This window comes from Oculina patagonica, chromosome 12, assembly GCF_052425735.1.
Source record: "Oculina patagonica isolate OP01 chromosome 12, crgOcupat, whole genome shotgun sequence".
NCBI lineage: Eukaryota > Metazoa > Cnidaria > Anthozoa > Scleractinia > Oculinidae > Oculina > Oculina patagonica.
This window is the reverse complement of record NC_135769.1, coordinates 26,821,268-26,838,767: the sequence shown is the minus strand read 5'-3', so window position 1 is coordinate 26,838,767 and position 17,500 is coordinate 26,821,268. Positions and strand designations below refer to the sequence as shown.

Below are 17,500 nucleotides of genomic sequence, written 5' to 3'. Positions count from 1 at the left end.
GAGCGGAAGAGCGGGGCCTGACCCCGTACTCCCCCTCAGGCTCCGCTCTTTCGCTCGCTTCGCTCGCGTAACCCCACTCACGTCGCTCGTGGAAACCCCACTTGGGAGCCTGCTCGCAGGCTAGTGTATATCAACACTAGACAAAAAAATAGGCTCCCTAATAGACAGAAAAGTATACCACATCACAACGATCTTTTTTTGCTGGCCTTTCCCCATTATCTTCAACCCAGGCGTGCGTTTCTCGTAAGTCCCGAAGACATTTTGGGCCCGAAAAGCTGTATTGTTTGCAGAATGTTTACTGAACAATATTCACTTCTTGTTGATGTTTAAAGCGAGCAATGAAATCTTCCGTTTGGGAAACAAGAATATCTGGTTTTCGCGTTACAACTTCACCGCCATTTGATTGAAATTGAAGTACAAGAAATAGCTGTTTGCCCAAATGTCTTTGGGACATTTTAGAAACGCACGCCGGTCGATGTAAAACAAATGTTTCCTAATAGCCAGTTGTTATTCGACGAGTAAGTGATTTGTAAGGCTATTTGAACTGGGCCATAACAGAGCTAAAAAATAATCCGTTTGTATCATTTCGCATTTCAGGGTATGGCGTATCTTCAATCCACTGACCTCAAATATCATGGTAACCTCAAATCTTCCAACTGCTTGATTGACAGTCGGTGGACGCTGAAAATTGCTGATTACGGGCTCATGTCAATGAGATCAAAGTGTAATTTGTGTCCAAAGAACAGCAGTGAAGGTGAGAGAATATGAAACAACAACAACAACAACAACAACAACAACAATAATAATAAAAACAACAACAACAACAACAACAGTAAGACTAGGTTAAAGGACCTACGTCACAGGAATTTCACAGATTTTTGTCTAAACTGTTCTGAAATTAGTGGCAGGCTACTTGACCCATGAACAACAATTTCTTTGAACATCTAAAGGAAGACAATATAACCTTAATTTGCGGATAGAAGTCAAACTACAGCTATTTTTGAAGGTTCGCGGAAACAACTTGAAAGGTTTGGACTCAATATTTTCAAGCCATAATACATTTCCATCCTAGCTATCCTCAGCCAAAGACACTTGTGAACAGTTTCAGTGCTCTTATATAACAGTTGTTAATAAAAATGGGCTATTAGTTTTAGGTTCCTATGACAGAAATATAGATTTTGGCTGTTCACAAATCTGTTAAATTTCGTGACAAACTGAAGCCAGTTTAAGAAAGAAAAAAAAAAACAGCGGTGTCATTAACGTTAGGCTTTTCAAGAAGTTAACTGACGATCTTTTTTTCGTGACATTGTGTGCTTTGCTCCGACAGACTTGCTTTGGACAGCGCCGGAGCTTCTCCGCCAACAATACATTCGTCCAACCAGTGGGAGCCAGAAGAGAGAATTTTACAGAAAATTGGTAAATCTTCAGAAGTGTGATGTGTACAGCTTTGCTATTATCCTCCAAGAGTTTCACACCAGAAAAGGACCTTACAGTAATAACTCAAATATAGCCACCAATGGTAAGTCTACTGGTTATTTCACCACGGTCAAACGTCTCAGGCAGCTTTTCTTTCCATTTCGGCGTTTTTTGTTCGTATTGAAGTGTTAGTATGAGCAAGGAGATATAAAAATAGTTGCTGAGTGTAAGCATAATCCCATTTCCTCAGGTAAACGAGTGTTTTTACTTTTTAAATGTTCCGCATCCGAACCAAAGTGCTTTGACAAATGGCGCCGACAAGTCCGCATAACGCTATTTTCAAACACGTAGAACGTTTTTAGTAAAGCTTCAAAAAACTTTGTAAACCCTCAGAATACCAGTAATGTATCGAACTTTGAACTGTGAAAATTAAAACCTTATCTTTGCAGTACTTTTCTTAGTTTTTGCATATTTCTGTCGTTTGACCGCGGTCGAACTTGTTATAGTCGGGTGGCCCACACAGGCGACGCTTACATTTGCATTCTGTCCGATATTTTCAGGATTGAACGCAAATGAGATGCACACTCTCTATGATAGGCATCACAAAGTGTCCTCTCTGATAAAAAAGTCCACCAAAACACACATAATTCTGTCAATTATGAAGTAATATGGAAATGTCAAATAACCCAGTAAAGCATGGAGAACCTTTTAAGCAATATTTGCCTTTAATCCTGGACATAAGTGGTGGTTTGACAAGCACTGTGAAAGTATAGATGAACAACAATAGCTAGTTCGTATAGCGTGATCGTACGGGTGAAGGTTTCGTAAATGATCTATTAAACGCCCATTCTAATAAATGCCCCCTCCCCTGAGATGTACAGTTTGTATTAGACGCTCCCCTCTAATAAACGCCCCATGTCTAATAGACGCCCCCACACCCCAAGAATCGCCTCAAAAACCAAGGAAACGCTCCAAAGAGTAAAATCACGCAATTTAATTTGTTTCGTGCTTGCTTGGGCTTGCTTGGTTAGCAGTTACTTGACTCGGACATCAAAGTGGCCAACGATGTCAACATGGTTGAACCCGATAACGATGAAGACATCAATATCGAACTATGAACGACATCTCTAGGCTTTGCATTAGCGCAGATTAGTCTCCTACTCACAAACCACGAGCAAACTACGTGTCTTATTCGTTACAGTTAAAGTGAAATAAACGCCTCGTATCTATTTACCCCCCCCCCCCCCCCGACACCTTAAATTTAATATAGACACTCTTGGAGTTTATTACATAATTTACCTTAAAAGAGCTGTTGTTGGTGACAGCAATTGCTTTGTTTGAATATTATGAGTCTAACACAAAAGTTCTGTTAACATACTGAAACGTTTTTAAGATGTTTAAAAGATTAAGGTAATTTGCTTTTCCTGTTGGCTTAGTATAGTTTTATAACTAAAAAGCTAAGTAAACATAACCAATCAATTACGTATCAATAAGGACTCGAGGAAAAGTTGACAATTCCCTGGCAGATAACTAACCAGGTTTTTGTTCGTTCGTTTTAAGAAATCATAAAGAGAGTCAAAGAGGCCCAGGTTCCTATATTCCGCCCTACTGTGTTGAATATTATTGAAGAGTTGGAGGAGCTTAGAGATCTGATGAAACACTGCTGGGAAGAAGACCCAGATAGCAGGCCAGACTTTACTGAAATTAGGAGAAGAATGAACAGGATTCTGGTGACCAAAGGAATGTAAGTAACACTCTAGTCACAATAACATCGGCATCTTCGCTCCCACTCTCAAAACCCCTTCGTTTTTTCCACTCGCCGAAACGCTTGGGACAGGCTAATCTGTATGGGGTTCTAACGGAGGGGTGTTGATATTGGAATCTCCTTAAAAACGTAACTAGAATTCTTGTTACTATTTCTGGAAGGAACGCTTTAATGATACCAACTGAACGTACGTTAAGATAGAGGTAAAGGGATTTGATAGTAAGTAGATATGCCGAAAAAACTCAAAATCTGGCGCGAAAAATTTGATTAACTTGGCTGCAATTGGCACTCGTTACAGCGGTACTGACTTTTTCCACAGTTCAGAGGTTAACTTTTCTTTTCTGCGACAACAGGAAAACAAACATCTTTGATAGCATGATGTACATGATGGAGAATTACGCTAACAATCTTGAGGATATTGTCACTGAAAAGACGGGTCAACTACGAGAGGCAAAGAGAGAAACCGAAGAACTTCTTTACAAAATACTGCCAAGGTAATACACGCTTCCAATTTTGCAATAAAGGGAAATTTTATGAGTTATACTTGTGCAACGTTGTTTAGCTTTGTTTGGAGGCACGGCCATGGGAGTTGCTGGAATGAACAACTTATGACCGGCATTTTATGCGTGGCTCGTTTTCCCACATGATCTTCTTGCTTGTTGCTCCCTCTCTAATAAGCCCCCGTCTGGAAGTTCAATTTGTTAATACCCCCCTCCCTTGCATTTCAATCATAAAAATTAATCATAACAATTAAAGAACAAGGGATCAAGGCAGCAAACTGTGTTATCAAACAGCACTTAAACATTGAAAAAGTCCATTACATTTTGTTTTATTTGTACCCTGATTGATATACGATTTAAAATAAGCCCCGTTCTCTATTAAGTTCCCTTACCCCGTCAAAAGGCCCTAAAAATGAGCTCTTGTGGTTTTTACGGTATTTATTTAAGTAACACATTACTCGACACTCGTCTAGTATACTTTACATCTAGCTATGTAACATGTAATGATATGTTGATCTTTCCTTTTCTAGACCAGTTGCAGAACAACTGAAAAAAGGACAGCAAGTCGACGCTGAGCACTTTAATGAAGTGTCCATATATTTTAGCGATATCGTTGGGTTTACTGAACTATCTTCTGAGAGCTCACCAATGCAGGTATATTGTCTTTATGTTGTTGTAGTACAGTTGAAGTGGGTCTCTTACAGTGGCACATACTTTACAGGTTTATCTGAAAATAGAGAGTGATTTAGATGAGGTAAATGTATTAACATAAAGTACTTAGGAATTTTACTGCCCATTTATTCTCCTCGTTGGGGAGAATTATTATAAGAGTAAAGGCAGGGTCGGTGTATTACCAGAGGAGGCAATTAAAATCAACTTATAGTGGATTTCAGTGATTTTCGAACTCTGAAATTCAAAATCCAACTAACGATTGCGTTTGTCGCTGATGTCAATCATAATTGTGGTAACAGCCAACGAACCATAAAAAACAGAAACAAACAAAATGGATAGAAATCCTCCAATCACAACTGACCTTGTTGAAGTGAACTTTTGTTTCCCGAGAGGTCCGCTGAGATGATTGGCGGCAGGATTGAATTTCAGAGTTCGCATGTCACTGAAAGCCGCAATAAGTCTAGACTAAAATTAACTGGCCTATCCGGATCCAAACGAGCTAATCATTCCATTCTAAAACATATACAGTTACAAAAGATAAAAATTCTTCAAAACCGTGATGTTCCTTTGTTTACTCAGGTTGTCACACTTCTCAATGATCTTTACACATTGTTTGATGACATCATCAGCGAATATCTCGTGTATAAGGTAAGGTATACCTGTAATAAATGAGTTAAGTTTATTGGCCAGAAGAATTTGTTTAATAAAAAATTTAGATGTGTAATAACCTTTTTTTTCATGAGTGTTAGGCATACCTTGTTGCTTAAGGATGTTCAAGAGAGTATGATCAAGGCTAGAGGGCGAACTCTTGAAACGGAAAATTTATTTTAAATTGTTTATATCGTCATCATTATTACCATCTCGTGGAGAAGTAATCCTCGCGCGTAGCGTGGATGTGTCGTGGGCGCATTCTCGTTCTGAATCAAGTGCTGAGTTGACGGGTCGAACGAGGAGATGGAGATGTTACTAGCTAAAAATAACCGGCGAATCTATCATTAGGATGCGGCGATGCCTGAGTAGTCCATCTCTTGGTTCATGCTCTCTTTAGGTTTGAAACATAGAAAGAAATGGTTCATAGTCGTAAGACATAACGAACTAACAGAGCCATCAATGCCATATTGACGTTTCAGGTTGAGACAATTGGTGACGCGTACATGGTGGTGTCCGGCCTACCAGTGAAAAATGGACACAATCACGCGGGGGAAATATCCCGGATGGCATTACATCTGTTAGACGCTGTCAATACAGATTTTGTCGTTCGTCACAAGCCAGGCTTCAAACTAAATCTTCGCATAGGCATTCACAGCGGTGAGTAACATGAGCTATGTCACGACATATCCACTATTTTTCGTCTTGTATCAAATTTCGTTTGTATAATAGAGCAATTTTCGATTGAGTGTCGAAAGTAATCCAGAACTGCTTTGGTCTTGTTTCATTACGCTGTGTGATTGGTTTAATTGGTAGTCTTTTTTTTTTTTTTTTTGTTTTTTTTTTAATGGGGGGGAAATTTTTAAATTTTTTGGATAACAAATAAAATTAAAAATTTTAGAAAACCCCCCCCTTTAATTTTTTTGGCAAAAAAAAAACCCCCCTAACTTCCCAATAATGGAAATACCTTTAAACTTCGTACACTGATTTACTATGACTTTATCTTTAATTTAACACCGTCATATTTGCCGCACGTTGAACTGCGGCTTGGAGTGAGCTTAGAACTGAGAGTTAACCTCTAAATAATAGTACACTAGCTAAACAAAGATCAACAAAGAAATAACCAATAAAAACGAGGAAGGTTTTTTAGACTGTTATTTCTCATGCCAACAGGTCCTGTCGTCGCTGGCGTGGTCGGTAGCACCATGCCTCGGTACTGCTTGTTTGGTGACACGGTTAACACGGCGTCTAGAATGGAGTCTTCTGGTGAAGGTAAGTGTTTTTACAATTATTTAGGCTGTTGTACGATTATATGCTTTGCACACCATGCACGTTTCATAGCAATAGCGTGGCGTAAATCAGTACTTAAAGAGATGCAAGAGGTGGTGGGGGGGGAGGGAGCGTTTTGCCCCCCCCCCCCCCCCCACTGTTCACACTGCGGTAGCCTCTTTCTGTACGGAAGTGAGACGTCGTGATGGCCTAATGGTTAGTGCGTTGGACTCGGGATCAAGTGGTCCGGGCTCGAGCCCCGGCCGGGGTCACTGCGTTGTGTTCTTTACTTTTGTAGTGCCTCTGGATACCCAGGTGTATTAATGAGTACCGGCGAATATAATGCTGGGAGTAAACCGTAGATGGACCAGCATCCTAGTTCAGGGGGGGGGGGGGTAGAAATAATCCTAGGCCCTTTCATGCTATGGAAACCAGGATGATCTCCAGCCTGATGGGTCACTTGGCTCGTATCCTTAGCACTCGGATGTTGTGACATTCAGAGACAAAATTTCCATTCTTTTGACAGATAATAAACATTAGTTCATACTATAGTTGATAGCAAAGATTACCATGTAGCCCTAACGTGGTATGTTTATTCCTCGCCTCTTAAGCCCGAAAGATCCATATCAGTGAAGCCACAAAGGAGATCCTGGAGATACTTGGAGGTTTTACAATTGAAGAGAGAGGAGAAGTGTTCTTAAAGGTGAGACATAAAAAGCTATATTAGATACCCTAAGATTAAATTTTCATTTCAAGCTCCTTAAAGTTTTTGGGGCCTTATAGACGGGGCTAAAAGATAAGGGGACTCAATTGAGATCATGAAGCAGCTGGGGTAAATATAAATAGATAAATTTTGCCATGCTCCCCCCCCCCACTATCTGGATTTTATTCTCGGTGGCTCCTACTTTAACTCCTCGAATGCGCTCTGTATATAGCCAACTGTCACTACCCCGTCAGTTGGGATTTTTAACGAGTTTCTGTTCTATCTACAAAATCGTTTGTTTGTGCACAACAGTACCAATACTCTGACACTTGGATAAATTGACTTTTTTAAGCCCACATATCACTTTCAAAAAAGTTGCTAGAGAGAAGGGCTTGTTATCCTAAGCCAGCAATGTCATTCAGTTTTCGGACATCCCAGCTGTCCCTTTTTTTTACGTCAGTGGCCTCAAAATTTGCCTATGCCCTTTCTTTGACCTTTTCTGAGTGTTCTTTAAAAGCGGAGTAAAAGTGAAGGTAGTTCACGTGACCTTTAACTGAAAGGGGAGCTATTCAGTGCCAATATATAATTGTGTTCCTCTTTTGTAACTTTTTCGTGTTTGTTGTTCTTCTTTTCAAAGGGGAAGGGGAACGTTAGGACATACTGGTTGATCGATCACAAGCAAAGAAGACGGGTTCGTCCTCCATGCTCGCCAAAGAGCCGATTTCTCAGTCGTCGGAAGCACTTGTTCGGCAGCGTCGGCGACGGCGATGGACTAAATGCGTCCTTTATTACGCGTTCTTCGACATTACGAAGATCTCTAAAACACGCGTCTGAGAATCCAATGACTAATAGCTCTAACCCTGACTCTCCGGTCAAAATTGTAATCGACGACGTGCCGGTGGAAGAAGATACTCACAAAAGAAAGCAAAGCTCGCACTCTATCACAAGCGTCTAATCATTCTTATCCATCTTTCTGTACTTCCTGAGGAGAGTTGCGTGAATAACTTCAAGACAAAGTTGCGTGACAACCCGCTTGCAAAGAACTGGAATTATTAATAGTTTGCCTTGTTCTGCCTTTCACAGTCGACGCGCTTCACTCGACCTGCTAACAGTTTTAGGTGCCGAGAACAATATAATCCAACCTGGTTTGAAGTGTTCGAAAAAAAAACTTCCCGTTAATAAACTGGAATATTATATTGCTTTGCAGTAAAGCAGTTACGTAAACTTGTCACTGATCAAAACAGTAAATGCTGGCCTGATGGTTGCTGGAAATGCCCGAATTTTGATTGTGCTTGAAAAGCTGTGGAGTTATAAGATTTCATTTTAATATACAAAATTCATGAGGTTTTGTACTTTAGGATGACATGACATGCCTTTGCGCTTACTTATCTAGCCTGCTCTTTTCGACCTTCGACAACCATGAAGGTCTCATTTTTTCGATTGATGTTTAAGGGAAGGACTGCCCTGCGACCGCATGCTCCAGAGAGTGCCCTTGGAACTACGATGTTTCACCAGAAAAGCTAAGTTAAATGAGCGTCAACAGCTTTAAATGACTTTTTTTAAAAACCTATTTCTCCTCTCTAACTGAAAGCTTTTATAAAAAGTTTTCTTTTTTTACTTATATGTAACCACCTTTATATATCTTCTTGAATATCGAACTTCTTGTTTCAACCGCGTCACAACGAAAACGTGCTGTAAATTTTAACTGAAGACTGCTACAGCACCTTTGAATGTTATACATTAATCAACAAAAAATCTCCTCTTGTTTCTCTTCAGGAAAAGAAAATCTAAATTATTTCCTTTGTGTAATTATTTTTGTCGTTCAATTGAACGTAAGTATGTAAAAATTAATTTCAAATAATTGTTCTTGCTGTATATTGTTTCAGCCATTGGGTAATGTAATTTTTATTTTTTAAAATAAAATAGAATTATATTGTGAAGATACCAGTCTTTGAAAGGCAAATAATAAAGAGGCTGCCTCACGGACGGCTCATACTGAAAAATGTCTAATATTATATAGTTTGTCATTCGTAATCCGTATTAATCATCCTTGTTCATTTTCACTTCTTTGGTGTTTTTATACCCAAGAAAAGTATTATATTTAGGTTTTATCCAATTTTGAATCAAAGCCCCACCACCATTCTCCTATTTAACAAGCAAATTAGTCGAAAAAAGTAAGCTCTTTTTCCGCTAAAGTGCTATATGACTTAAAATAGTTCCAAGAAAGAAAAAAAGAAAGACAAAAAAAGCATCGCTGAAGGGTAGATAGACAACCGACGAGAACAAAGACTGACATTTCGTTTTATATCGTCGACGCTGCCCAGAAAAAAAAAACCTTTAGAGCGAGTTGTGCTCAAAACACTGAAAATGTCATTAACCCAGTTTTGCTAAAACCAGACATATTTGTATTTCTTGAAAGCCGCCGGGAATATCATTACCGAAAGCAAAATTTCCCCAGAGTTTTCTATCTTCGTTTTCCAGCCGTTTTGGGAATCCGATTGTCATCGTGGGGAAAGGAACGCAGGCTCACAAAACGGCTGGAAATAGAGCCCGCGTTTTCTTTGACTTGAGCAACATTTTCCTGTCCTGAATTGTTCCTGGCCATGCCCAACCCATGGATTTTTTCCCGAACATGCGCAACCCATAATTAACAACATTAATGCCTGAGAGAAGATGGTGAGTTTACAGCAACATAGCAGTGATGCATGCGTGCTCGGGCAGGAAACGGAGAGAGAATCATTAGATTTGAGTTAAACCCGGGCCAAACGAGGATGAGAGTTGATAGAGTTCAAACTCTCGCTCTCGTTTGGCATGGAACTCTCATTCACTCTCATCGACTCTCATGCGCTCTCATCGACTTTGAACGTACTAGAATTTTCACGAGAGTCGATGAGAGTTTTATAACGGACTCTCGCTCTCGTTTGGCCCGAGTTGATAATAGTCGATGAGAAGTGACGAAAACTCTCATGAGAGCCAACTCATAAACTTTCATTTTCGTTTGGCCCGGGCTTTACAAGTGAAATACTAATAACACTGAAAAGGTAAAAAGTAACTTTCAGATCAATGTGAGGCCTTAGAGACCAAGTTTTATTACCAGACCGTTTAAACATGTCAGTGTATAGAACTGCACGAGGAATTAACTGCTACTGAAGCTCAACTAGGTTTAATTTACGATTTGGTTACTACGTCATTATAGACATAAGCAGTTTTCCGCCTTTAGCACACTACGGTACAAAGTTGTACTCTTTATCTTTTCGTTACAAACGCAATCCTGTGTTCTTTTCTAGCAACAACAAGAGCGTTCAGTGTATAAAATAAGAACTAATAATAAATTCTGCGTTCTCGATATTCATTATTCTCTGATTTACAATTGTGTTCAAGTTAAAAAATTTTACAATTACTTACACAGTTTTTAGGTTTCTGTATTCAGAAACTCATTCAATGCATATAAATTAAATTCGTCTGCTCCTTGTCTGGCATCCATCATTGTAAAACTCCGGCTTTCTTTTCTTCTTTAAAAAATAGATAATTTTCATTGCTTACGGCAATCCATACTGGTTCTTTGAGGTTTTTAAAATGTTCGTTTTCCTTCATACTTAAAATTCAGCACCATTGCTTTGCCAGAAGCAATTTTCGTAGTAAAATTTCACTTCAACCAAATTAAAAGCTCTTTGAGGTTTAAAATGTTCATTTTCTGTCGTGCTTAACATTTCGCACTATTGCTTTACCAAAAGTAATTTTCGTAGTATAATTTGATTTGCTCCTTTCTGCGTGACTGTGTTAAAGATGTCATACAGAAGTTTGCTGAAGTGTGCCTGAATCGTCCGATTTGTCGTTAACATCAATAACATGTTTTCCTTTCGTCACGGGCGTTTCACACTGAATAGCTTTCATAGTTCTTCTTAAAGACGACGCCCGAGACAATCTACAAGGGGAGGGTGGGGGATCCAATATTCCAAGTAGCCCCGAGGATTGGTCCGTGGGTCCTTTAAGTCGCCTGAAGCTGTATGAGCGTCGATTGCGATGAGGTGTTCGATTTGCGAAATCGACAAGCCAGTAAGTTTTTGCCGTCCCTTTACCCTGAAAAAAGAAAAGCAGAAAACAATGCAATGTTATCATGAAGCAAAGTGTACAATTCTTTACCTAAACAGTAACATTTGTTAAGAGCAGTGATAATTTGTATTTATTCCTTGTTCAAACGTAGAATCCACAACGTTCTTAATTAGTCAAGATATTTATATGCCTAACTGTGTGGGGTATGGGAAGGAAGAGCCGGGGTGAGGGGGGAGGGGAAGGTACGACATACGCTTGGATAATGTAGCTCTACGGGGTTGCGTCACCAAATAAATATGCTCGAAAGTCAATGGAGATATATACCGTAGAATTCCGGTTATAAGCCCTGGGCTTATACAACTTCGTAAGGGTTTTTTAATGGGCTTATAAGCGGAGGGGCTTATATCCGGGAGGGCTTATAAGCGGAATGAAAAAAACGTTTCGAAACGAGCCCCGGGAGTGTTGATCGAAATACGTTTTTAAGTTAAAAACGCACAAAAATGCGACATTTAGCCCTGTTCAGTACTGTCATCCGGAAGAGGGGGGCTTATATCCGGGGGGGGGCTTATAATCGGATGTATTTTTTTGTTTCCAGGTTGACGGGCCTATAACCGGGGGAGCTTATAAGCGGGGGAGCTTATAACCGGAATTTTACGGTATGTCAGACGCCACACAAACAAAAATAATAAACAGACAAACGAAAAACAACAATAAATATTAAAAAAACTTGCCCACCAATCAGAAGGGTGTAGATTTTTCAGTCATGCGGTGGAACAAAGCTGGCCTTTTTGAAACGTTCTTGACGGTATTAAAAGCGAATGCGCCAAACAGCAAGTAAAACGATAATAATAATAACAATCTTTTATTAGGAAGCTCCATCACTTAAAGTGGTTTACATAGAGGTCCTAACACTAGATGTGTACTATAAAAAATTAAAATCAATAAATTAGAGCTCAAACCCGAAATATAAAAAATATTTACAATATATACATTAAAAGGATTAAAAATACTTAATTATTAAAAGCAGAAAAAAGACACTTAAAAATTGGCAAACTTGCTGAGTTTCTTACAGTTCTCTCTAACTCATTAAAGTCTTTGAAACACTGGTACCGCGAACGATGTTTTCCCCAATTGTATTTGATTTTGGGGAGCTTTATAGTCTCTTTATTTCGATATTGCTTATTGCTCAGATTACTAACCTTTAGGAAGACTTCTCCTCGTTCTTCGATCACGAAGCCTCCTAGTGTTTCAAGAATTGACTTCGTAGCCTCACTTATATGAATTTTAAAACCTAGAAAGTATAAAAGAGTGCATTAGTACACGATTTACTAGCATCCATCATTGGGAGTGATCACGGCCTAATTAATGAACTTTAGAGAATAAGAACGATGCTCGAAGCTCGACAAGATGATACAGCTACTATTCGAAAAAACATGGGTTCATTCGTTCTTAGCTATCAAAGCCAAAGAAGGCAAACAAGGCACATGTTGGTTACCAAAGAAACTGCGAGGCATACTTCTGGCCGCCCCGCGTCTATTCTCTGCTCTAACAATTTGAAGAAACCCAATTTATCTCATAAAATTATGACAAATTCTTCTCACGTTTCTCACAAAAGAAATTCGAGTAATGCTACTACATAACTAGCCTCCCACGCAGTCTTTCTTAGGGGCGATCATGTTTCACGGAGTGTAACGCGATCGCACCTAACAACGACTGCGTGGGAGGCTACTACATAACTGCATTACTTCAGTATTCCGTTTCCATAATATTCTGCAATTTGACCTTTAAAGATGATTTCCAGTCCGTACTGCGCAGACTCAGCGTTCGTTTTCATTTTTGTTTCGAATTCGTTGAAACGTTACACTTCGGTGATAGTGTACATCAAGTTTTTTAGTTCGCCATTACGGATCGTTTCGTTCAAGAATTCACGATGAGCTGAAACGTCCGTTTGAAATACCGTCGAGCTTCTTTTACTCGTTATTATTGTTTTGCAAGGATATCTGGCGTTAATAATGAAGAAAAAGGTAAGTTTTGTCCCGGAATTTTTATTTTTGCTAGTAAACATTCTTCTGTTTGTGAGACTCACAAACATTGCAGGCGGAGATTGCGCAGTGCGGACTGGAAATCATCTTTAACGTTTTTATCTTCAATCATTGCATCTTCAATTTAAATTATGATAAGAAGAACTTTAAAAAACCCTCACCCTCTCCAGTGGATTCCATTCTTGACGCAGTGTTAACTGTATCACCAAATAAGCAGTAACGAGGCATAGTGCTGCCGACCACGCCCGCAACCACAGGACCTGCAAAAAATTGTTTCTCGTTACACCACTCTTGAGCAGACACTCTATCAAGCATCCAGCAATGCACAAGCGTGGCAAGCGTGGCCGAGTGGTTTTGGGCGCTGGTGTTGTAATCCGGAGGTCCCCGGTTCAAGACCTGCCCTTGCCACTAGCTGGATTTGTTTCTCGGTTGTCCCGAGTTCAAATCCTCGACCACGCTTTGTATATAGCCAGCTGGTCTGCCTCCTGCCAGTTGGGATTTTTAACCTTGTTATGTTTATTTAAAATTATTTGTTTCCTCTGTTTCAGTGGCATGCCTGTAAACTAGCTATCTCGTTGAGATATGAAGCTAAGTGCATGACCACTATAAACATACTTATTTTTTTTATTATTTATTTTTATTACCTTTCTTAAACCCAAACTGGTGACGAGTGTTGTACGTACGTTGTTGGGCCAACCGTAAGTGTAAAAATTACTCTTGATCAAGTTTCTACATTGCGGTTGAAGTGTAGGATCTTATACTTGACTTATACTTTAAGTTTATGGTGTAATGTGAATGAAAGAGACTCCAAAAAGACCTATATTTATTGCGACACTTTTTGACCAGGCCATTCCGAATTGAAGGAGGTCTTGAGGATAGTACCTGAAACCTGTCAGAGTCGAATTTGTTTCACTGACTGGCTTGAAACCAGACCTTTTATGTGCTCGGTCAGCTGAGATGGGCGCGGTTAAAACGGAACTTTGAAGCCTGATTTTCTGTTCGAAAAAATTGAATATAGCAGCTTATTACCAAGAGACAACTGTCTTTAGATATTATCAAGTTCTTTCAACTAGTTCCACAAGAAATGCACGGGTATGGACGCTAATTCGCAAAAGTTGTACGCTGACGTTTAACGTGAACTCACCGCTATGTATACCAACACGCAGTTCGATTTTATGATCAGGTCTGTGTGGTACTTTGAAGTCTTGCTTAACACCCTCGATGAGATGAAGAGCCATGCCTGCTATCTCGCGGGCGTGGCTGTGACCATTTCTGATCGGTAGACCTGAAACCACCATGTAGGCGTCACCAATTGTCTCAACCTGAAAACGCAGTTCAGATAATAGCAAGACATAAGTTAAGAGATTAAAATTGGTTCTGCCTATGCATGCAACATCTGCTAATTCTGAAATGAAAGGGGTTGACTTACCTTATACACGTCAAACTCTCTAATGATGTCATCAAACAATGTGTACAGGGAATTTAAAAATGTCACAACCTTACAGAAGACAAAGCAAAAGAAACTGTTAGTAACGTCCGGACAATCAATCAATCAATCAATCAATCAATCAATCAATCAATCAATCAATCAATCAATCAATCAATCAACCACCCCCCCCCCTCCCCCCAACCAATCAATCAATCAATCAATCAATCAATCAATCAATCAATCAATCAATCAATCAATCAATCAATCAAACAATCAAAAATAAATCAATCAATCAATCAATGAAAATTAACCAATCAATCAATCAATCAATCAATCAATCACTGACGTCGTGACGTAGTTACTCATGTCAGCTAGTGCTCAGAACTAAATACTTAATGGGACTATGTCACGGAGATTTGGCAGATTTTTGGTCTAAACTGTTCTGAAATAAGTGGTAGGCAACTTAACCCTAAATGAACATTGTCTTTGAGCATCTAAAGTACATGTAGTATATAATTTGCGGATAGAAATCAAGCTACGGCTATTAATATCGATATTTCAAAGACGTGCGGAAACAACTTGAAAACGTTTGCCTAACTTTTTTCAAATTGCAATCATTTCCATCCGAGCCATGTTAACAGTTTCAATGCTCTAATATAGCAATTGTTAATAAAAATAGACTATTATTTTAAGGTTTCCTGCGACCCAAATCTAAATTTTGGCAGTTAAAAAATGTGGTTAAATCCGTGACACAGTCCCTTTAAATCCAAGGAGGTCCGGATTCAGAGTTCAGCGTTCTGATCATTCGGCGACGCAGCCCCCTCAGTGATCGCGAATAACGAGTCTTTTATCCGTACCTGCATTGGTGTACTGTCTGAGGAGAGGCTGGTGAATCCTACAATGTCACTGAAGTAGATTGAAACCTCGTGAAAACTCTCCGCTTCCACTGCTTTACCCTTTTTAAGTTGCTCTGCAACGGGGCTTAAAAGAAATACAAAGTAGACACATAAATATACAAAACAAAAAGTCCCAGTTATTAAACGAGGGTAAAACTTTGTCTTGTGGATGACCCCTATAGAATGGTTTAAATTATTATTCCATTGTTTTGGGTGCATAGAGGATAAACTATGTTAGCACAGCACACTGTTTGGGCAAACTCGCAATCTGATTGTCTTTGCACAGGCAGTCTAATTTTCAAAGACTGAATTGCCAAAATCATAAACCAAAACTATAAGCAAACATCTTTCACTTAACGTTTTGTTGAATACATCGGTCTCTATCTGGGTTATGTTAGTTGGCTCGGGGCTTCGTCCCTCGCCAACTATCAGCCGTTATAGTTCACCACTAAACTTACATATTAGCCCTCAAAGCTTCGCTTCTCGGGCTAATATTTGTTTTAAGAACATCAAATTTCCGAGGGGCAACTATTTAACAATTAGACGGCAAGCTCGAGGTTTCTACCGGCTGATAGTTGGCGAGGGGCGAAGCCCCGAGCCAACTATCAAAAGCCGGTAGAAACCGAGAGCGAGCCGTCTAATTGTGTTAGCATAACCCACTGACCGATCTATTAAACTCAGAATATCGCTAGAATTGATTTATTGAAGGTTTTGATTGACAAAATTCAGCGAAGACTACGCGCGCGCTCCGAGAGCCTTCTACGGATCGATAGTAGGCACCTGTGTAGCCAATCAGATTGCGCGATTACCAATAGTAGGTCAGTGTGGTTATGCTAACAGCCGATAGTTCCTCAACAGTAACAACTTTATTGTTTAAATAGAAACCTCAAAGCTTGCCGTCTTATTGTTAATTATCAACTTGATAGGGAGTTATCTTTGGGTATTTTCATCCCTATTTTAACAACCGTGTCTACGTTACACGTTGGTTTTATTTGACTGTAAATCACTCGAAAGAATTGAGTAACTATTATATCGCACAACTCTATGAGTTAATTATCTCTTTGCCGTGATGATGGTTGAGCCCGCAGTTGTCGTCAAGGAGATTGCTAAGCAACGTGCACAAACCGTGCATATTGCCGTGATACTGTCAGGAGTGCTCATGCTGTTCTCTAAAGTGGCCTTCACACGACAAACTAAAGTTGGCAAACTCATGTTGGCAACTCAAGTTTGTGTGTGTGAACGACACAACAACTAGTTGGCAAACAAGTTGGCAAACTGTTGGTGAGAATAGAGACAAATTCTATTTTGTCGCCAACTGTTGGCCAACTTGTTTGCCGTTGCTGCGTCGTTCACACACACCAACTCGAGTTTGCCAACACGAGTTGGGCAATAGTTTGTCGTGTGAAGGCCGCTAATTGGACAATAAAAATTGGAAATTCTTCCAAAAAAATTAACCCAACAAGGATTAGCCACAAAAAGTTGTACTTTGCCGAAATACTGAAAAGCAAACTTACCGTGGAAGTATTCTATCCAACAAGGCATCAGTCTTTTTCTTTTCTTCCACCAGCTGGGCTGTTCTTTCAGTCACAAGATCCTCAAGATTGTCCGCGTATTTTTCCATCATGTACACTACATTGTCAAAAATATTGGTTTTCCTACGGCAAATAGAACATGGCCTGGTAAACGTTTTTTAAAAAAAAACAACAAAACCACATTTTTCCAAAATTAATAGAGTACAAGTATAACCCATCCTTTCGTTGAAAGTCGACTTTGGTCGAGTTTCGAGATCATACATTTGACTGCTATTGTGACGTCATCAATTCGTAGGGATTACCTTGATTAACAACTGACGCACAAAAGATGTTTAAAAAAGAATTGAGTTATGCAAGAAAACCTGTCCAATTTCTATAACAAAATCAGTGGTAAATTCTGCTGACAAATTTGGACAGATGGAATCATTATTACTGTGTAAAATCTTTTCTCAAAACGTAACAATTAAATTTATACCCCGACCGGACCATGACGATTACAACGAGGGCCACAGGTTTGTTAGCTTTGCTATTTAGTGTTACCCTCATTTTAAATAAAGTCTTTATTATTATTATTA

At 39.4% G+C, this 17,500-nt stretch overlaps 1 protein-coding gene and 1 pseudogene across 8 annotated transcripts in view; one reads left to right on the top strand and one right to left on the bottom strand.

Moving 5' to 3' along the window:
- The window catches only part of LOC144633929 (atrial natriuretic peptide receptor 2-like), a 26,168-nt pseudogene extending 17,192 nt beyond the window's left edge, over positions 1-8,976 (top strand). Inside the window, exons 14-23 of the transcript XR_013567124.1 lie at positions 598-754; positions 1,328-1,519; positions 2,977-3,160; positions 3,535-3,675; positions 4,212-4,335; positions 4,933-5,001; positions 5,484-5,661; positions 6,175-6,273; positions 6,882-6,973; positions 7,611-8,976. The product of XR_013567124.1 is annotated as an atrial natriuretic peptide receptor 2-like (transcript). The remainder of the gene's footprint in view (positions 1-597; positions 755-1,327; positions 1,520-2,976; positions 3,161-3,534; positions 3,676-4,211; positions 4,336-4,932; positions 5,002-5,483; positions 5,662-6,174; positions 6,274-6,881; positions 6,974-7,610) is intronic.
- Positions 8,977-10,026: 1,050 nt separating this feature from the next.
- LOC144633882 (atrial natriuretic peptide receptor 1-like) overlaps positions 10,027-17,500 on the bottom strand; it is a 47,310-nt gene continuing 39,836 nt past the window's right edge. For all 7 annotated transcript variants that reach the window (XM_078492791.1, XM_078492789.1, XM_078492790.1 and 4 more), the window contains 7 exons: positions 16,908-17,048; positions 15,355-15,478; positions 14,498-14,566; positions 14,213-14,390; positions 13,230-13,328; positions 12,226-12,317; positions 10,027-11,053 (listed from right to left, as the gene is read on the bottom strand). In XM_078492791.1, the coding sequence (XP_078348917.1) occupies positions 10,763-11,053; positions 12,226-12,317; positions 13,230-13,328; positions 14,213-14,390; positions 14,498-14,566; positions 15,355-15,478; positions 16,908-17,048 (994 nt within the window). In that variant the 3' untranslated portion in view covers positions 10,027-10,762. The remainder of the gene's footprint in view (positions 11,054-12,225; positions 12,318-13,229; positions 13,329-14,212; positions 14,391-14,497; positions 14,567-15,354; positions 15,479-16,907; positions 17,049-17,500) is intronic.